The sequence below is a fragment of the Mrakia frigida genome, assembly GCF_051309035.1.
Source record: "Mrakia frigida strain ATCC 22029 unplaced genomic scaffold BDY24scaffold_46, whole genome shotgun sequence".
Classification (NCBI taxonomy): domain Eukaryota; kingdom Fungi; phylum Basidiomycota; class Tremellomycetes; order Cystofilobasidiales; family Mrakiaceae; genus Mrakia; species Mrakia frigida.
In genome coordinates, this window is record NW_027481235.1 from 38,899 (window position 1) to 53,839 (window position 14,941).

General features: G+C 54.5%; 4 protein-coding genes across 4 annotated transcripts; 1 reads left to right on the forward strand and 3 right to left on the reverse strand.

Annotated features, from left to right (window-relative positions):
• Nucleotides 1-1,117: 1,117 nt before the first annotated feature.
• Nucleotides 1,118-4,917, reverse strand: BDY24DRAFT_418952 (TMEM198/TM7SF3 family protein; the record flags this gene model as incomplete). Its single annotated transcript, XM_076643910.1, has 10 exons — nucleotides 1,118-2,468; nucleotides 2,539-2,708; nucleotides 2,781-2,799; nucleotides 2,874-2,949; nucleotides 3,032-3,327; nucleotides 3,401-3,807; nucleotides 4,144-4,296; nucleotides 4,474-4,519; nucleotides 4,688-4,771; nucleotides 4,856-4,917. The coding sequence occupies 10 exons, from the start codon at nucleotides 4,915-4,917 to the stop codon at nucleotides 1,118-1,120; spliced, it is 2,664 nt and encodes an 887-aa protein (XP_076492501.1).
• Nucleotides 4,918-5,760: 843 nt separating this feature from the next.
• On the forward strand, nucleotides 5,761-6,572 carry BDY24DRAFT_444955 (uncharacterized protein; the record flags this gene model as incomplete). The annotated part of the gene is made up of 2 exons (XM_076644887.1): nucleotides 5,761-6,206; nucleotides 6,378-6,572. Exons 1-2 carry the CDS (start codon nucleotides 5,772-5,774, stop codon nucleotides 6,570-6,572), a joined length of 630 nt encoding a protein of 209 aa, XP_076492502.1. The 5' UTR covers nucleotides 5,761-5,771.
• A 767-nt stretch (nucleotides 6,573-7,339) lies between these two features.
• On the reverse strand, nucleotides 7,340-11,650 carry BDY24DRAFT_403473 (uncharacterized protein). The gene is made up of 13 exons (XM_076642379.1): nucleotides 11,350-11,650; nucleotides 11,193-11,208; nucleotides 11,067-11,077; nucleotides 10,607-10,992; nucleotides 9,959-10,363; nucleotides 9,396-9,873; nucleotides 8,954-9,320; nucleotides 8,827-8,871; nucleotides 8,506-8,751; nucleotides 8,168-8,433; nucleotides 7,929-8,077; nucleotides 7,744-7,852; nucleotides 7,340-7,660 (listed from the first exon to the last, which is right to left on the reverse strand). Exons 1-13 carry the CDS (start codon nucleotides 11,562-11,564, stop codon nucleotides 7,516-7,518), a joined length of 2,838 nt encoding a protein of 945 aa, XP_076492503.1. The 5' UTR covers nucleotides 11,565-11,650; the 3' UTR covers nucleotides 7,340-7,515.
• A 662-nt stretch (nucleotides 11,651-12,312) lies between these two features.
• On the reverse strand, nucleotides 12,313-13,932 carry ADI1 (acireductone dioxygenase (Ni2+-requiring)). The gene is made up of 7 exons (XM_076642380.1): nucleotides 13,844-13,932; nucleotides 13,606-13,733; nucleotides 13,250-13,341; nucleotides 13,067-13,127; nucleotides 12,895-12,983; nucleotides 12,611-12,709; nucleotides 12,313-12,468 (listed from the first exon to the last, which is right to left on the reverse strand). The coding sequence occupies exons 1-7, from the start codon at nucleotides 13,870-13,872 to the stop codon at nucleotides 12,415-12,417; spliced, it is 552 nt and encodes a 183-aa protein (XP_076492504.1). The 5' UTR covers nucleotides 13,873-13,932; the 3' UTR covers nucleotides 12,313-12,414.
• Nucleotides 13,933-14,941: the final 1,009 nt, after the last annotated feature.

The window sequence follows — 14,941 nt, forward strand, 5'->3', positions numbered from 1 at the left end:
TTTCTTTTGTCCTTCTATCTCGCGTTAACTACACCACCACCTCCTCCCATCACATCACTTTCCAACCGCCCATAACCTCATATATTTTCTTTCCCCTTCTCCAACTCACCGCGCCAACCCACCTCTCCGTCTCCCGTTCACTTGCCTTGCCTCGTTCTCGTCTCACGCCTCTTTACGATTTCTCTTCTCTTCTCTCGAAGTGCTGCCTGGTTTTGCTTCACTTCGTTTTATACTCTTACTTATTTCTAGTCGGCCCCTTTCTCTTTTTGCCCTTGCTCTCTCGCTCCCACTCAACGCTGGGCTTTCTTCTCGTTTCTCGTCTCTCGTCTCCTCATCCATGGTCCTAGTTACTGGTCTCGTTTCTCTCTCTCTCTTAGAAGTTGCCTTGCAGTGCTCCTTCTGTACTTGATTTCATGGCCGTCCTTTGTGCATTTCATCTGGGGGAGGGAAAGGAAAGGGAACGAGAACGGCAAAGACAAAGACGCGTCGACGTCAAGGTCGTTTTCCTGTCGGCCTTTTCAAACTTCCAGTGACTGTGTGGGAGTCGCACATCAGCCGAGTGCAAGCGCACACATTTCTGCATCTCCTCGCGATACTTTACCTTTCGTCGGCGCAGAGCAAAAGGCTCTGGGCCTCGTCGAGTGAAAAGAGGAAGACGAAAGCCAGTAGCATCGAACAAGGGTAAAGAGCAGGCGGCTGATAAGATAGGGCAAGAGGCAGGGGTAACGAGGGGATTGGGGAAGGAAAGACGAAGAAGGAACGAAGAGAACAAAAGAGAGAAAGAAAGGTCGTGACGAGAAAGGAAGAGACAAAGGGAGAGGGAAGGAAGAGAAAGAGTCCGTATGTACGTCTGCAGCCAAAAGAGATAGTCCGAGAACCGAAGCCTAGAGCGCAAGAGAGAGTGGTGGGCAGTAAGGTATTCCGTGAGTGTGAGTGAAAGAAAACGAAACCGAGAAAGGAAAAAAGAATGCGATGCTTGTAGTGTACGTGGGAGGGATAGAAAAGTGGAACGAGTCCAAACGAGCCAAAAGAACGTCCAAATCGTGAAAAATGATATGAAAGTGTTCAACATAGAGTCCGAAAGGAGAGAACGAATCGAAAAACAATACGACGCGTCTCACCTCCTTCTCCTCTCCGCTCCTCCTCCTCCTCCTCCCTGAGAAGCCCCACCGAGAGAGTACTCGCTCTCCCTCCTTCCACCGATCGACCCTTTCCCAACAACACTCCCTCTCCACCCCTCCACATCAACCTCACTTCTCCTCCTCCTCTCAACCCTCGTGTTCGCCTCCTCTTCCCGCTTCACCATCTCCTCCCGCTCTCTCGCCTTGTCCTTCTCCCACTTGGCTCTAGCAGCAGCCGCTTCGAACCGCTCGTCGATGGGAGATTGAAGCGTCTTGATCTTCTCTCGATGACGAGCGGCGAGATCGGATTGGGAGAGGGTTCGTTGAGCGGGAGGAGGTCGAGCTGGTTTGGACGAGGAGGACGCGGTGGGAGGGAGGAGAGCGGATGGGAGAGTGAAGGTGGAAGAACGACGAGATCCAAAGGTTCGATCCATCCCAGTAACGTCTCCACCTCCCTCCATGATCCCCTGCATGCTCATCATGCTCGACCGTCGTGCGTTCCCAGGGCGAGTGCTTCCGCTGCTACTGAGTCGAGGGTTGGTGACTCCTCCGCTGAAGCTGTTGGATCGATGATCTCCCTCTTCTCGTCGAAAGGTCGAGTGCTCCTCCGGCGACGTTGGTCGGTAGACGACGCGTTTGGCGAGGTAATCGTCCCATTCCGTCTTGGGAGAGAGAGGATTGGCGTCGACGGGAGCGGAAGCGAGGGGAGAGGGAGTTCGACGAGCGTGTTCTCCGAAGCCTGAGAACGAGTGGGTGGAGTGACGAGATTGGGCGGGAGGAGGAGGAGTGGAGGCTTGGAGAGTTGGAGAGAGGGAGAGAAGGGGTGGAAGGGGAGGAGGAACGGCTGAGGATGGGGTGGTAGGCGACGAAGAGCGAAGAGCCTCGATGGACTTCCGGATCGTCGAGATCTCCTGAAGCAGCTTCTCCTTCTCCCTGAGCTCTGGGTCGTCTGAGATCGAGGAAGGAAGAGCCATCGTCGACGATGTTGCAGTCGAGCTCGTTGGAAGATGTCCTCCTCCTGTCGGTCGGAGCCCTCCTGCTGTCGTCCCGAGCTCGAGCGTCGGGAGGAGGTTGCTCGCGTCGAAGCTCGACCTCGGTCGTTCCATGCTCTTCCCTTCTCCACCCTTGTAGGAGTTGACTCCCATCAAGGTGCTCTCCTCGTCGCCAAACTGAGGACTTCGAAGACCTCCGTTTCGACTTTCCCATTTCTCGAGCTCGGCTTCGTGAGTCTGAAGGCGACGAGCAGCGATGGCCTCCTCCTCCTCGACGGTTCGACGACGGTCCTCTGCTGAGATCTGAGAGAGCTTCGTTCGAAGATGGGAGTAGGCTTTGAACTGAATCGCAGCACTGTAGAGCAAAGTCGAATGAAAGAAGTCAGCCCTCGAAAACAGAGAAAGAAGGGAGGGAAAGGACGAACCCGAGGAGACCAGCGACTCCTAGTACCCCGAGCTCGATCTGCATCCCTTGGGAGAGGAGGAAGACTCCATTGTGAGGGGCGAGGACGTCCGAGAAGATGGAACCGAAGCCTAAGTTGTAGATGTAGAACTCTTTCAGGCCGATGCGAGTGAAGCAGTCGACGCCGAGGATCTGTTTGATCAACGAGAAGAGGCGAGCGTCAGAGTCGATATAGATACAAAATCACGCTCGGAAGTAACCTACGAAGGCAGTAGAGCCGATCCTGCGAGAACAAGAGACGAGAGAGACGCGTCAGTTGGGTGGGCGGAGAAGAAGTGCGAGACGATCTCGACTCACCAAGCTGTCGATAGTACGACCATCGGGTTATGTAGACTGTTGAATAGTCCCCCAATGAAGCATCCAGCAGAACAGCCTGCCGAGATCGAAAGAAGGGAGTGGGGTCGGCTCTCGAAGGAGAGCGAAGACGGGAGTTCGACGTTCGACGGCCGACTCACCAACCAACAGAACCCATCGCCAGACTTCCGTCCTGATCGTTCCGTTCGTCCTCAAGCAAAGGACAAACCAGGCTAGCGACCAGCCGCCGACGAATGGGATCAGGTACTTCCCTTGGTTCCAGAAGAACAATCCAACTCCTCCTCCGACGATGCCAACGACGACGGAAATCAAGACGAACAGGCCTCGAAGCGTTGCTGATGGAGAGTTGAGGACTTGAGGAGGGAGTCCAAAGTGAAGGATGACGATGAGAGAGATGACGCTGAGGGTGTAGAAGGGGATGAGGAAGAGGGAGGACCTGAGGAGAGTAGAGAGAGGAAGAACGGAGTCAGTCGACGAGCGACCAAAAAAACCTGAGAGAAAAGCCTCACCATCGGTTCTTGCTACCCAGAGTGGCGATAGGGACCCCAGTCAAGATCAAGATTGCTCCTGCGACTCCGTAAGCTCCATCAAGCTTGATATCGTAAGGAACGGCGAGAGGAGCTGTAAGGTTCGTTGCCGTCGCGTTCGATGTTCCGTTCGGATAGACGAAGGTTCCGTTTGGGAGGAGGGATCCGGAAGGAAGAGGAGGAAGGGAGGATGATGTTGATGTTGAGTTCCGAGAGGAGGAGGCCGAGGGTGAAGCGGTGGGTGCGAAGGAGGAGCCTGAACGAGCGGCGACGGAGGATTGAAAGCTGGTCGACGACGCGGACGGGCTTTGGGCGGAGGCGAAGGAGAGGAAGGAAAGGACGGGAAGGAGGAGGACAGAAGAGAGTCGCATGTTGATGATGGAGGTGAACTTGAGAAACGAAAGGTACAGGTCAGTCAATTCGTCGAGAAAAACGCAAGGGGTTGAGGTCGAAGAGGGGGAGGGAGGGCGATCTGGCGACCGACCGCGGTCCCGTCTCCCTAAGGTTTCAATCAACGTCTCCTCCATCTCCTCTTCTCTAAGATCAAACCTGTACCAAACGGTTCAGAAGGCTCGATGTGACGTGGAGACGAGAAGATCAGTCGTCCAACAACCCTGATCGACGACGCGCGTGAACGTCCAATCCTCGTCCCTCCTTTCCCCTCACCAGCCATCTTTCCCGTTCAGTCTCCAACTCAGCAGCAAAACAGTGAAGAGAGAACCTACCTGGACTCTACGCTGTACAGATATCGATCGAGAGATGGCTCTGAAGCGTCCCCGTTTGGGTGTCGAGAGCTTAAGCTCGGCTGTTTTGAAGTTTCCGATGAGCGGAGAGATGATCCAACGGGAGCGACGAGAGGGAGTCGAGGATGTTGAAGTCTGTTTTGATGGGAGCGAGGAGTGTCAGTAAGGGATGTACAGAAGGTAGAGAAGTATAGGAGGAGTGGGAAGAGGGGAAGAGGAGGGGCTGGCGAGAGGATGAACCATGAGCTCGAGTGTAGTCTCCTCTGTTCTAGCTGCGACGCTGATCTCCGTGCGAGAAGGTATAGAGGGTACCTCGACAGAGGAGGAAGCGTATGAAGCAGCCAGTAGCTGACCCACTCTAAGATTTACAGAGAGAAAGAGCTGGAACAGTTTTTCCCAACACGTTCCGTCCGTCCAGCGGGACGAACCCGCAACAACGCCCACCCTTCAATCTCTCCTCTCCTCCATCTGTAGACTTCGCAGACTTCACTCCTCAGCAGAATATCGAAAAGAGATATCGACGAACCTGATACGACTAGTGTTGACCGTTGACGGAGATCCAACGACGGCTTGAAGGTTGATAAGGTTGCAGAGGGAAGGCCAAAGGAGGCTGGGAACGAAGTTGGTTGTCGTTCGTCCTTTGATCCTAGGAAAAGGAAAGCGAGAGCGAAGGTCGTTTTCGAAGTGGGTCTACTGAAGGTAGCTGGGAGATGAAGAGTGGAACGTCGACATAGTCAGACCCAGAAGAGCCTCCATCCGGCGAAAGGTAGGACTAAGGGAGGAGGGAGAGGCAAGGAGGCAGGAGCTCAACCAACACCTCTCCCTCCCTCCTCTGTCTCCCTTGCTCATCTTCGTAGACTCACCTTATGCTAGACTTGACAATCGAATCGAAGCTCTTGAAGGCTTGCCTCCTACGCTGAATTCTTCCGAAGGGAAGAAGGAGAGAAAGGAAAGAAGGAGGTGAGGGATGGGGAGGGAGAGCAGGGAGAAGAAGGAAGGACAGAAAGTGACCGACTCGTCTGGAGGGCCGCGGCTGTGCTCTCTCCTCCTACGTGCTTGATTTTTGAAAGTCTGAAATTTTGATTCAGACGAAATTCACGTTTCGTTAGGATCAGGTTTGAGCGAGAGAAGGGTAGCGTCGAGCTGAGGAAAAGAGGGGTGGCGGTCACCTCGAGCGACGCGTCGTCCGCGTCGTGCTTCAGTTTTGCCTCTGAGATCCTGATGGACAGATCCTGGTCTCAGTGCTGACTAAAATTTCAGAGATTCAAGAAAAAGAGACTACTCTCTCTGTGAGTGAGCGAGGCTCTTCGTTTTGAAGGTCGATGCTGCGACGCGACGCGTCTTGAGCCTCTTCTCCTCGCAAACGAAACGAACGCTCTGGCAGCTTCCACAGGTCTCTTCATCTTTTGCATCCGACTTCTTTGATCCATTTCCATCTCCACGTAACAGCCCCCATCTTGAAAGAAGCAGCGTAGAAAAGAAGCGGGGGAGGATACTGGTTCCGTTTCACTCTTCTTCCTCCTCAACGACCACGACACTCCTTCTCCTTGCTTCTCCCCTCCCTCTCGTCTTTCTTTCTCGAGCAGACTAGCGTTCTCTAGGCTTTTCCGATGCCTCTCTTCCATCCTCTTCCTCCCTCTCGCCCAGGATCGCCTCCTTCCTCTCCAACGGCTCTTCTCCACTCGCAAGGCCTTCCGTCCTCGACAACGTCAACTCCTCCCTTCTCCCCAAGCTCGTTCGCTCCTCGCAGAAAGTCGATCAACGTCTTCCATCCCGACACGAGCGTCCCAATTCCTCCTTCTCTTCAGAAGAGTCCCTTCTTGACGCACGAAGCCAGTCCCTTCAGGAGGAGGAGCATCGAACCTGCAGGGAAAGAGGAGGGACTAGTCGGAGCTGGAGGATTGAAAGGGGCGGGCGGAGGAGGAGGAGGAGGGACTGCGATGATGAGCAGGTTTGATTCGGGTTACTCAGAAGGAGGCGGAGGAATGGGAGAGGGCAGTAGTAGTGACGAGGATAGTTCAGCCTCGGAGAATGGTTCTGGGGTGGTGCAAAGGGAGAAGGAGGGGGCCTTGGAGGAGGCGGAGAATTGTGAGCTTTTGGTTTTCCTGCTTCTTTCCCTCTAAAACTTTATTCTGTCGGAATAATCAAGTTACGAGCAGTTCTGACGCTCATATATATACACTTTCAGATCTACCAACCCTACTACTTCCTCTCAGCATCAGCATCAACCGACCTCCCCTCTCCCCCGTCAACTCTCAACCGACCTCCTCAGGGTTCTCCTCCAGCACGTCTTCCTCCTCCCGATCCCCTCTCCCCCTTCGACCGACCTCTCCAAGAGCACCCTCGTCTACTCTGGACCTTCCTCCTACTCCTCCAGCGGTCTTCCTCCCGTCACCGAGCACGTCCTCTGAATCCGACTCTCCTTTTTCGGTCGCTTCAACGTCGGTTTCAAGCCTCGTACTCTCCATCGAACCATCTCCCGCTCTTTCCATCATTCTGCCATCTCTTGGATCTCTCAACTCTCCGAAAATCGGCCACGTCGACACTCCCGCGATCCCTTTTGGCGAGGCGAGGGAAGAAAACGAGGACGCGTCGGGTATCGAAGAACGTCGAACCGGTTCGGGGTACTTTGAGATTCCTACGACTGGGGAATCGAAGGACGAGTAGATAGGTTAGAGTGAGTTTACGTCTCTTTCCTGTCAGACTTCCTACGTACCTGAGCGCTGACGCTTGATGGGGGTTTGATTCCACAGTCGACGCGTCTCTCGCTCGGACTCACTCAGCCCATCCTCCCGACCCTTTCACCTCACTCAGGACACCTTCTTACTCCCTTTTTCTTAACTTTTCACGCGCGACTTCTTTCCAACTACCTCTCCCATCCCTTTCTCCTACGCTTCACGACTCTTTGAACCCGTCGCTTCGCTTCTGCCTCGACGATATTTCCACGACCCCTACACACGCTTTCTCCGTCCCATCCCCTACCATACCCTCCATTTGCTCTTACCTTCTCCTTCCTCTGTTTTGGCTAGTCTACCTCGTTCGCTTGCTTTTTGGGCTTCTGCGCGTCTCGTCTCGCTTCGTTTGTTCGTTTTACCACCTCGCACCCTCGTTCTCGTACAGTACCCGTTCCTTTTGCTTTGCCGAAACTCTACCCCTCTCTTCGCTCTACTTGGTTACTCTTGGTTTAGTTTGTGATCCCTACTGCGTCCATATCTCGAAAATAGAGCAAGAGAGAGCGAGGTTGGAACGCGTCATCTGTAGAACGAGAAGGGTATGGGACGAAGTAGAGGAAGGAAGATAGCTGCAACAGTATGCTAGAGCGAGATAATGGAGGGTTCGTAACGAAGAGGGATCTTAAAAGGGAGAGTAGAAAGCCGAGTCGAAGTGCATCGCGAGAGAACGAGGAAGAACCGACGAGCCTTCCCGGATGGCAGCATCCAGCAACTTGTGCATGTTCGCAGCGACGGGGTAGACACCCGAGAGTCGAGCGAAGGTGTCGCTGAGGAAAAGAAAGGAGAGAAAAAAGACGGTCGGTCAGTTTGAAACGGGAACGAGAGGGAGGAGAGAGAAGAGGGAACGAACTTGATGGACCAGAGTTGTTGATGAAGTTGGCCGAGGAGTCGTTCGTCTCGATGAGCTGCTGCGGCAGCGGCGAATCGAAGGAGGACTTGTCCAGCGAGGAAGTAGGAGTCTGATGGTGAGAGAGAGGGAGACGGGGTCAGCCCAGCGAAAGAGGAGAGACGAGGAACGACGAGATCGAGACTCACGAAGCACGTAGGAGGGGATCGCAAGGACTGGGAGTGTACTGGCGAAAACACAGGACTGGGATATCGACTGAGCGGCGGAGAGGCAAGCCTGTCGTTGCGAGTTGGAGGTCGAGTGGTCGAGGTGAACGTAGTACAGAAGGACTCGAGCGCTGAAAGGAAGAAAGAAGAGAAGGAGACGCGTCAGTTCGGCTCCTCCTTTTCAACAAAGCTTCGAGACGGCAAAGACGAGTACGACTCACTGCTCAGCCAAAACCTTCAACGCCAACAGCTCTCCCACCCCAGCGTTCCCTTTCCAAGAAGGTCCTGTGCCTACACCCGTCTGACTTCCCAACAACGCGACCCACGTATCGATCGTCGCCTCGACTCCCTTGAACTTCTTGACGGTTTCCGGATCCGATAAGAGCGACGTCGAGCTCGGCGAGGGTCGAAGGGATCGGTTGAAGTTGTCGACTCGAGAGAGGAGGAGGATTGATTGAAGGGAGAGGGCGAGAGGGTTGAGAGAGATCTGAAGCAACGAGCAGGAACGGTTGATCAGCTCGTTGATCTCTCAAGCAAAAGAGAGGTAAAGAGGACCCACAATCTCCGAGAAGTCGTTAGGCTCCCCGTTGTCGTAGTTTCCGATCACTCCTCGACCCGAGCAAACTCCACACATCAACCCAACGAATCTCGAGATCTGAATCGTCCTCCTTCGCTCCTCTGCTTCGACGTCGTCCACCGGAGGAGCGAGGACGCTGATCGTGTACTCTGGGAGACACTCTGGTTGGTCCGGGTCGAGTCCGAGGAGTTCGCAAAGACTCAGAGGGAGGGAAGCGAAGGTGTGGAACTGAGAAGCGACGGAGGAGAGAACCAAGGGTGAGTCGTGACGAGACGCGACGGAGAGGTCAAGATGAAGACTCACCTCAGCCCATCGACCAGTGATGTGATACAGTCCAACGAGAAGACACTAAAGTGACAAGAAGAAGAGAGAAGACGAAGATCAGTCCTTGAAGAGAAGAACGACGACGAGAGAGACGAGGAAAACTCACAGCAGCCTGAGCAACATCCAACGCTCTCCTCGCTCTCCCCTGAGCACTCCCCATCGTCTCTCCCGAGATGGCCATCAACCTCGTGAAGATGATCTGCCTTCCTGCCTCAGCCGCAAGCGCTTGACCCTCGTCGGTCCCCTGAACAGAGAAAGCGGCGATGGCGAGAACGAGAGCCGGTGTGATGGAGTTGGGGTCTTCGATGGGGAGTTTGACTCTCGAGAGTAAGGAAGCAGGGTGGTCGGGAGATGTCGAGTCGAAGGCTGATGGGGGAGGAGGGTTGGCGAGGGAGGAGAGGGGCTGGGCCATGGTGGTGTAGGGAGGGAAGACGTGAGGCAGCAGAGGAGCGATTTCGTTAAAGATCTCGATGCTGGGAAGGGATGAAACAAAAGCGAAAATCAGCACTCAGGTATGGTTGAGAAACTTAAGAAGCCCGTCAACTCACTGCTTCTCCAAAGCTTCCGGTCCTCCTACCAACGCCCAGATTCTCGACCTGTCCTCGACCCTCTTCCTCCAAGCCGACCCATCCTCCCCAACCACCAAGGTCGACCCATCGAGCATAAACTCCGCCTTCGTCGACTCCTCCGACGTCCCAGATCCAGAAGTCTTCTTCCTGTCTTCCTCCTCGTCCTCTCCGTCCCCTCCTCCCTCCGCTGGGAACCTCGACGCGAGAGGAGGCAAGTGGAACACCTCCTGCTGCTTGCTATCGACGAAAGGGTAGTGAAGATGAGGTTGGAAGCCTGGCGTCGGGTGAAGGAGAGGAGGAAGGTAGGTTCCGGAGTGAGCTGAGGAGGTCGAAGGGGAGGAGGGATCGTTTTGAGGAGGAGCGGCTGAGGCGGCGACGGTGTCAACGGCTGAGAGACGTTGGGAAGAGGTAGGTGGTTGAATGTTGAGTGCTTCGAGGATGGTCGGAGGCGTGGAGGCTGAGATATCCAAATCAAAGGAGGAATAAAGGTCAGCACGACGCGTCTCGCCAAAAACCACAGCAAAATCTAGAAGACGACTGACCTGTAGCTCGTAGAGACGAGTTCGAGCTCAACGAAGGATCTACCGGTCCCCTATACTCCTCTCGGTACCCTGGCGAGCTGAGAGGATAGCTCGACGTCACCGTCGACGAAGGGAAGCTCGAACTCCAAGGGAAGTTGGCTTTGGGAGCGAACGGGTCGCTGAGCTGAGGAAGGTGGTACTGCTGCTGCGACGCCTGGTTCATGGACATCGAGTGGTGAGGTGGAGGTGGTGGAGGGTAGTAAGGAAGGTGCTGGGGTTGGAGGGGAGGAGGAGCGACCGGCGAAGGTGGTTGGTCGTAGTGAGAGGAGTAGGAAGGGTGATGCGAAGAGGAGGAGTAGCCATTCGAGGGAAGAGGATGAGGTGGTTGAGATTGAAGACTGGCTTGAAGCTGACGTTTGAGTTCGACTGGAGGAGGTTCAAGAAGGAAGGATAGAAGACGTTTGATCAGCCTCGGGCGAGCGATCTTCCGGAACAAAAAAGAGGCTCGAGCTCTATCGAGACAGCAGGAAGGAGGGGCAAGCTCGACGTCGAATTGGCCCTCTTCGCGATCTGTTCCCTTGATCTGGAATGAATCAAGGAAGGCGGGGACGACGCAACCGGAGAAGCGAGAAGAAAGAACGCCCAAAGGAAGGAAAGGAAAAAACTCACAATTCTCCATCTCGAGCTGACGAGCCTTGTTCCAACCCTCCATATCCTTCTCACTCTCCGTGCTCTTCCCTCTCTCCCTCCCTCCACCACCTCCAGTATTTGACGACGCGCCGACTCCTCGCTCGGACGAAGGTCCAGCTCCTCCGCCGCTCGCTCTCTCCCTCTTCTGGCCACCTCTCGACCCAATCGCACTCGCCGGGGAAGCCGCCGAGGGATTGTTGGGATTCTTCCTGAAGGGACCGAACATCTCGTCGTAGGTACAGACGCACTCCATCTCCGAGGAGGTTGGAGGAGCCATGCCGGGAGGGAGGGACTGGAGGAAGGACGATTGGGCTCGAGCACATTGCGAGCAGACGGGTCGGAACGAGTCGCACTTGAGTTTACGTCTTTAAGAGAGATGAGAAAGCTTGATCAGCAAAGAAAGTAAAGGACGGAGAAGGGCGAGGAATCTGAGACCTACCGTCGGCATTGCTGAGATGGAAGGAGAAAAGGGAAAGACGAGCGAGAGGGAGGGAGGGGAGGGAGACGAGAGGTCAGCTTGGATGACCAAGGAACAGAGACAGAAACGAAAAGAGATGGTACGAACATGGCAAGCTTGATTTCTGAACAAGATCGGTAGACACAGAGGGCGAAAGGAGAGTCAGCCTTTGAGCCGAACGAGGAAGAGAGAGAGATCGAGGAAAAGGTGGAGGCAAGAGAAGGAGGGGAAAGAAGGAGGAGAGCGAAGGAGAGCGAGAACGAACCGTCTTAGCACCTGTCTCTCTTTCTTCTTCCCTTCAGGAGGATTAGGAGCTCGGACGGAGCCTTCTCCTTGCTGCTGCTGTTGAGATGGAGATGGATGCTGGTGGGAAGGAACGGCTGAGGATGAAGGCGAGTAGGGAAGCTGGTGAGGTTCACCTCTTCCTTCCGAGGTAGATCCAACGCCGAACGGGTTGGGATTCGAAGGTCCTGATGACATTCCTCTGCTCCTTTGTATGCTGATCTGCGAGATTTGACAGTGAACAAGAGAGAGAAAAAAGTTCCGGAGGAGAGGAGGGAGGATGGCCGTTGGAAGGGAAGAAGAGCCTGGGTCGACCTCTCCTCTGGCGCCCGGCCTCCCCCTGAAGCTTCGACCTCTATGCCCGTCTCCACCCAAACTGTCCTTTGACCCCTCTTTCTCTCAAAGCTCCCGAGATTGCGGCGGCAGAGGATATTGATAACCGAGGGGCCAAAAAGACGCGTTCCCTTCCTCTCTCGTTCGTCTCTCTTTTCCCTTCTTCAGCAACTCAAGCACGGTCTTCTACATTTCATCTCGTGAAACATCGAGTGAGAGCACTTCCAGACTCCCGAGGGCTGGAATCGCGAATCGCTGTCGGTGAATGAGAGAAGTCTGGGGGAGGAAGAGGAAAAGTATGTGGCGCGCGTCTCGCTTCCCTTCGACCTTGCTTGTTCAGTTTTGATGCTTGAACTTGAAGTTTTCTCGAAGTGGCTTCTCTGCCTTCCCCCTCGGCCGTCTCTCTCGACGCAAGCAGCAGCAGTTTGACGAAAAACCCGAAAAAGATGTGGGGAGAAATCTTTTCCCTCTCCTTTCTCGCTCTCTATCCAAAGAAAACAAGGTCTCTCAGCTCTGCCCTTCGCTTCTTCCCTTTCCCCGACCAGCCAGCCGTCTCGTCCGAAATGGGTCAAGAATAAACTGGTTGAGGCCTTAGCCAGCAAAACTGAGACGGTTTCGTGAAGGTTTCATGAAGCAGAGAGTTTGAAGAAGAAAAAACGACGACGCGTCCCAGAAAGCGAGAGAGAGAGAGATCCAAACACCCGCGTTCGCCCGTTCAGGCCTTGATGGTCTTGTCGAGCCAGGCCTTTCTGTGAGGGTTTGAGTCGACCTGAGAGAGACAGAGACCAAGAAGAAGGAGAAGGTTAGCCTTGGTGGGCCTGGGAAGGGAGGGAGGAGGAGGTGAAAGGGAAAGGGAACGGAGGAGAGAGTGCGTCGAAGGAGAGGAAACGGGAAGAGTGGTTGGGCTTTACCTCTTCAGATCGGTTGTAAGGAGTCCATTTGGGCTCGTCCTTGAAGAGTCGGAGGGCTTGAATGGTGTTGCCTTCGTCCAGGGTGAAGCGGTGGTAGATCTGAGAGGAGGGGAAGTGAATGGAAGTCGACGCGTCGCGAGAGGGGTTTTTGAGGAGATTGAGGTAAAAGGAAGAGGGGAGGAGCGAAGAAAATAAACAGAAGATAGTCAGTGAGTGTTCGAAGATTCTTCAAACTCGATTATGAGGCGAAAGGGTGCTTGAGAAAAGGAAGAGAGAGGACGTACACCAGGAGGAAGAACGAGCAGATCTCCCTTGGTCAAGAAGACCCTGATCCACTTCTCTTCTGGTGGAGGGGTCTTGACATCGAAGAAACCTGATAGAAGAACAATGAGAGCGGAAAGGGAGTCAGCACTCGTTCCAAGGCGGTCGCGTCGCGAAGGGAAATCCTCGACGCACCTGAACCGTCCATGATGAACCGAATCTCCTCGTCCTCGTGAAGGTGCTCGTGGAAGAATCCCTGCAACCAGCGAAGGAAGAACAAGGGACAAGGGGGTCAGATCGAGGGGTCAGATCGACAGAAGGTCGAGCGAATGCGAAGGGGTGGGAAGGAGAGAGGAAGGAAGGAGAGGTCGAGCTCACCTTGATCTTGGTCTCGTAAAGCTCTCCCAAACCAGCTTTCGACACGTTGATGACGTCTCGATTCTTGTACTCTCGCTCCTTGGCAACCTCGTCTGTGAGAGAAGAAGAGAATGAAGGTCAGAAATAGGCGTTCGAGGAGGAAGGGAGGGAGGGAGTAGCAAGCTCGAGGGGCCGAGGGAGCGAAAGGGTCTCGCAGGACGACGTCTCAACCTCAGTTCGCTTCTTCCGAAAGCAAGTATACACGAAGAAGCAGCGAGTTCGATTCCTGTCTTCTACACAGGAGTCGGAGCCCTTCCTTCGAAGCGAGACGAACAGAAGAACAGGACGAAGAGAGGGAAGGGAAACTCGAAGCTCACCAATGTCCTTCTCCCACTCCTCCCTCGACCTCCCCTCGATAGGAATCGCCAGATAGATCAATCCCAACTCAGCCAATCGCTCAGGAGTAACGTCCTCTCCAGAATCGTGAGCAAGTCGTTGATCTCCTCTGTCGAAAAGAAGAGAGAGCGGGGAGGAAACGTTCGTCGAAGGAGGGGGTCAGTTCTTTGAAAGAGCTCGTTCTCGAGAAGAGGAGAAGTGCGAGAGAAAGGGCCGCACTCGATGTTGTCGTAGTAGTATGCTCGCATGTTTGGAAAAGAAAGTAGAGCTGAGAGAGGCTTGTAGGTGATGGTTTGGAGGATGAGAAAGGGAGTCGAGGGATTCGTGCTTTTGAAGCTGAGCCGCGTGCGTCACTTCTTTCGAGCCAATCGCCTTAGAAATAGATCAGGCTGCATTGGAAGGGTCGATAATTCGACAGGCCGAGAAAGATTTCCTTGCCATGAGAGATGCTCATTTATATGTATGTTTCCGAAGGAGGAGGACGGTTGCGTCTGGGCGGGGAAAGAGAAGGTTCGATCTCGCCTCCAACTTTCATCAACTCCCCTCCCTTCTCTTCCTTCCTTCGACCCATCCATCTCGGTTCGACCTCGACTTCGAGGATGTCACCTCCTCCACCATCAACAAGTCTACCAGGAGCGACTCTCTCTACAGCTCCTCCTCCTCCTTCAGCAGCAGCTTCAGCGGTCGTCCCTCCCCCAGCAGCAGCTCCTTCTCCGCTTCCTCCTGTCCCTGATCTCGTCCCCAAAGGTCAGCTTCCTTTCAGATTTTCTCGCTCTTTTCGAGCTGGAGAGCGACATCCATCTTCCCACGATGCCTCTGAGCTGACTTGATCTTCTATTTCTCTCCTTCCGCTGCTCCTGCTCCTTCACTTCCAGCTCCTTCCCTTTTCCCCCCCTTCGCTGCCGCCTCCTCCTTCCCGTCGCCAGCTCTTCAACCACCAGCGAGGGACGCATCCGCTTTCATGATGGGATCGAGAGAGAGAGCTCCTACTCTTCCTCCACCTCCAAGCGTTAGATCGCCAGCTGTAGCAGGAGCGAGAGGTGAGTTCCTCTTTCTCGCTAGCTCTCTCCATCTCGGCCATTGGTCGTCCACGAGAGAGAGAGAGCTGATCCCTTTGTACGCGCTTCTTCTCCTCCATACAGCGAGTCCTTTTGGATCCACTCTCGACCCACCTCGTATCCCAGCTATCAACTCTCCAGCAGCGGCATCATCCTCCTCAACAGCTCCCTCGTTCCCTTCCCTCTTTCCTCGACCCTCCACCTCCCAAACGTCCCCACCTCCTCCGCCTTCCTCGTTCCCTCCTCCGTCAACAACAGC

Bases quoted from the DNA above. Each gene is read 5' to 3' on its own strand.
- ADI1 (XM_076642380.1), bottom strand. From the start codon at position 13,872: ATGCGAGCATACTACTACGACAACATCGA. The intron at 13,128-13,249 runs GTGAGCTCGACC...CGCTGGTTGCAG, and splicing joins TTTACGAGACCAAGATCAAG to GGATTCTTCCACGAGCACCT. The intron at 12,984-13,066 runs GTGCGTCGAGGA...TTCTTCTATCAG, and splicing joins GTTCATCATGGACGGTTCAG to GTTTCTTCGATGTCAAGACC.
- BDY24DRAFT_403473 (XM_076642379.1), bottom strand. From the start codon at position 11,564: ATGTCATCAGGACCTTCGAATCCCAACCCGTTCGGCGTTGGATCTACC. The intron at 9,321-9,395 runs GTGAGTTGACGG...ATCCCTTCCCAG, and splicing joins CCGGAAGCTTTGGAGAAGCA to CATCGAGATCTTTAACGAAA. The intron at 7,853-7,928 runs GTGAGTCTCGAT...TCTCACCATCAG, and splicing joins GATCCCCTCCTACGTGCTTC to ACTCCTACTTCCTCGCTGGA.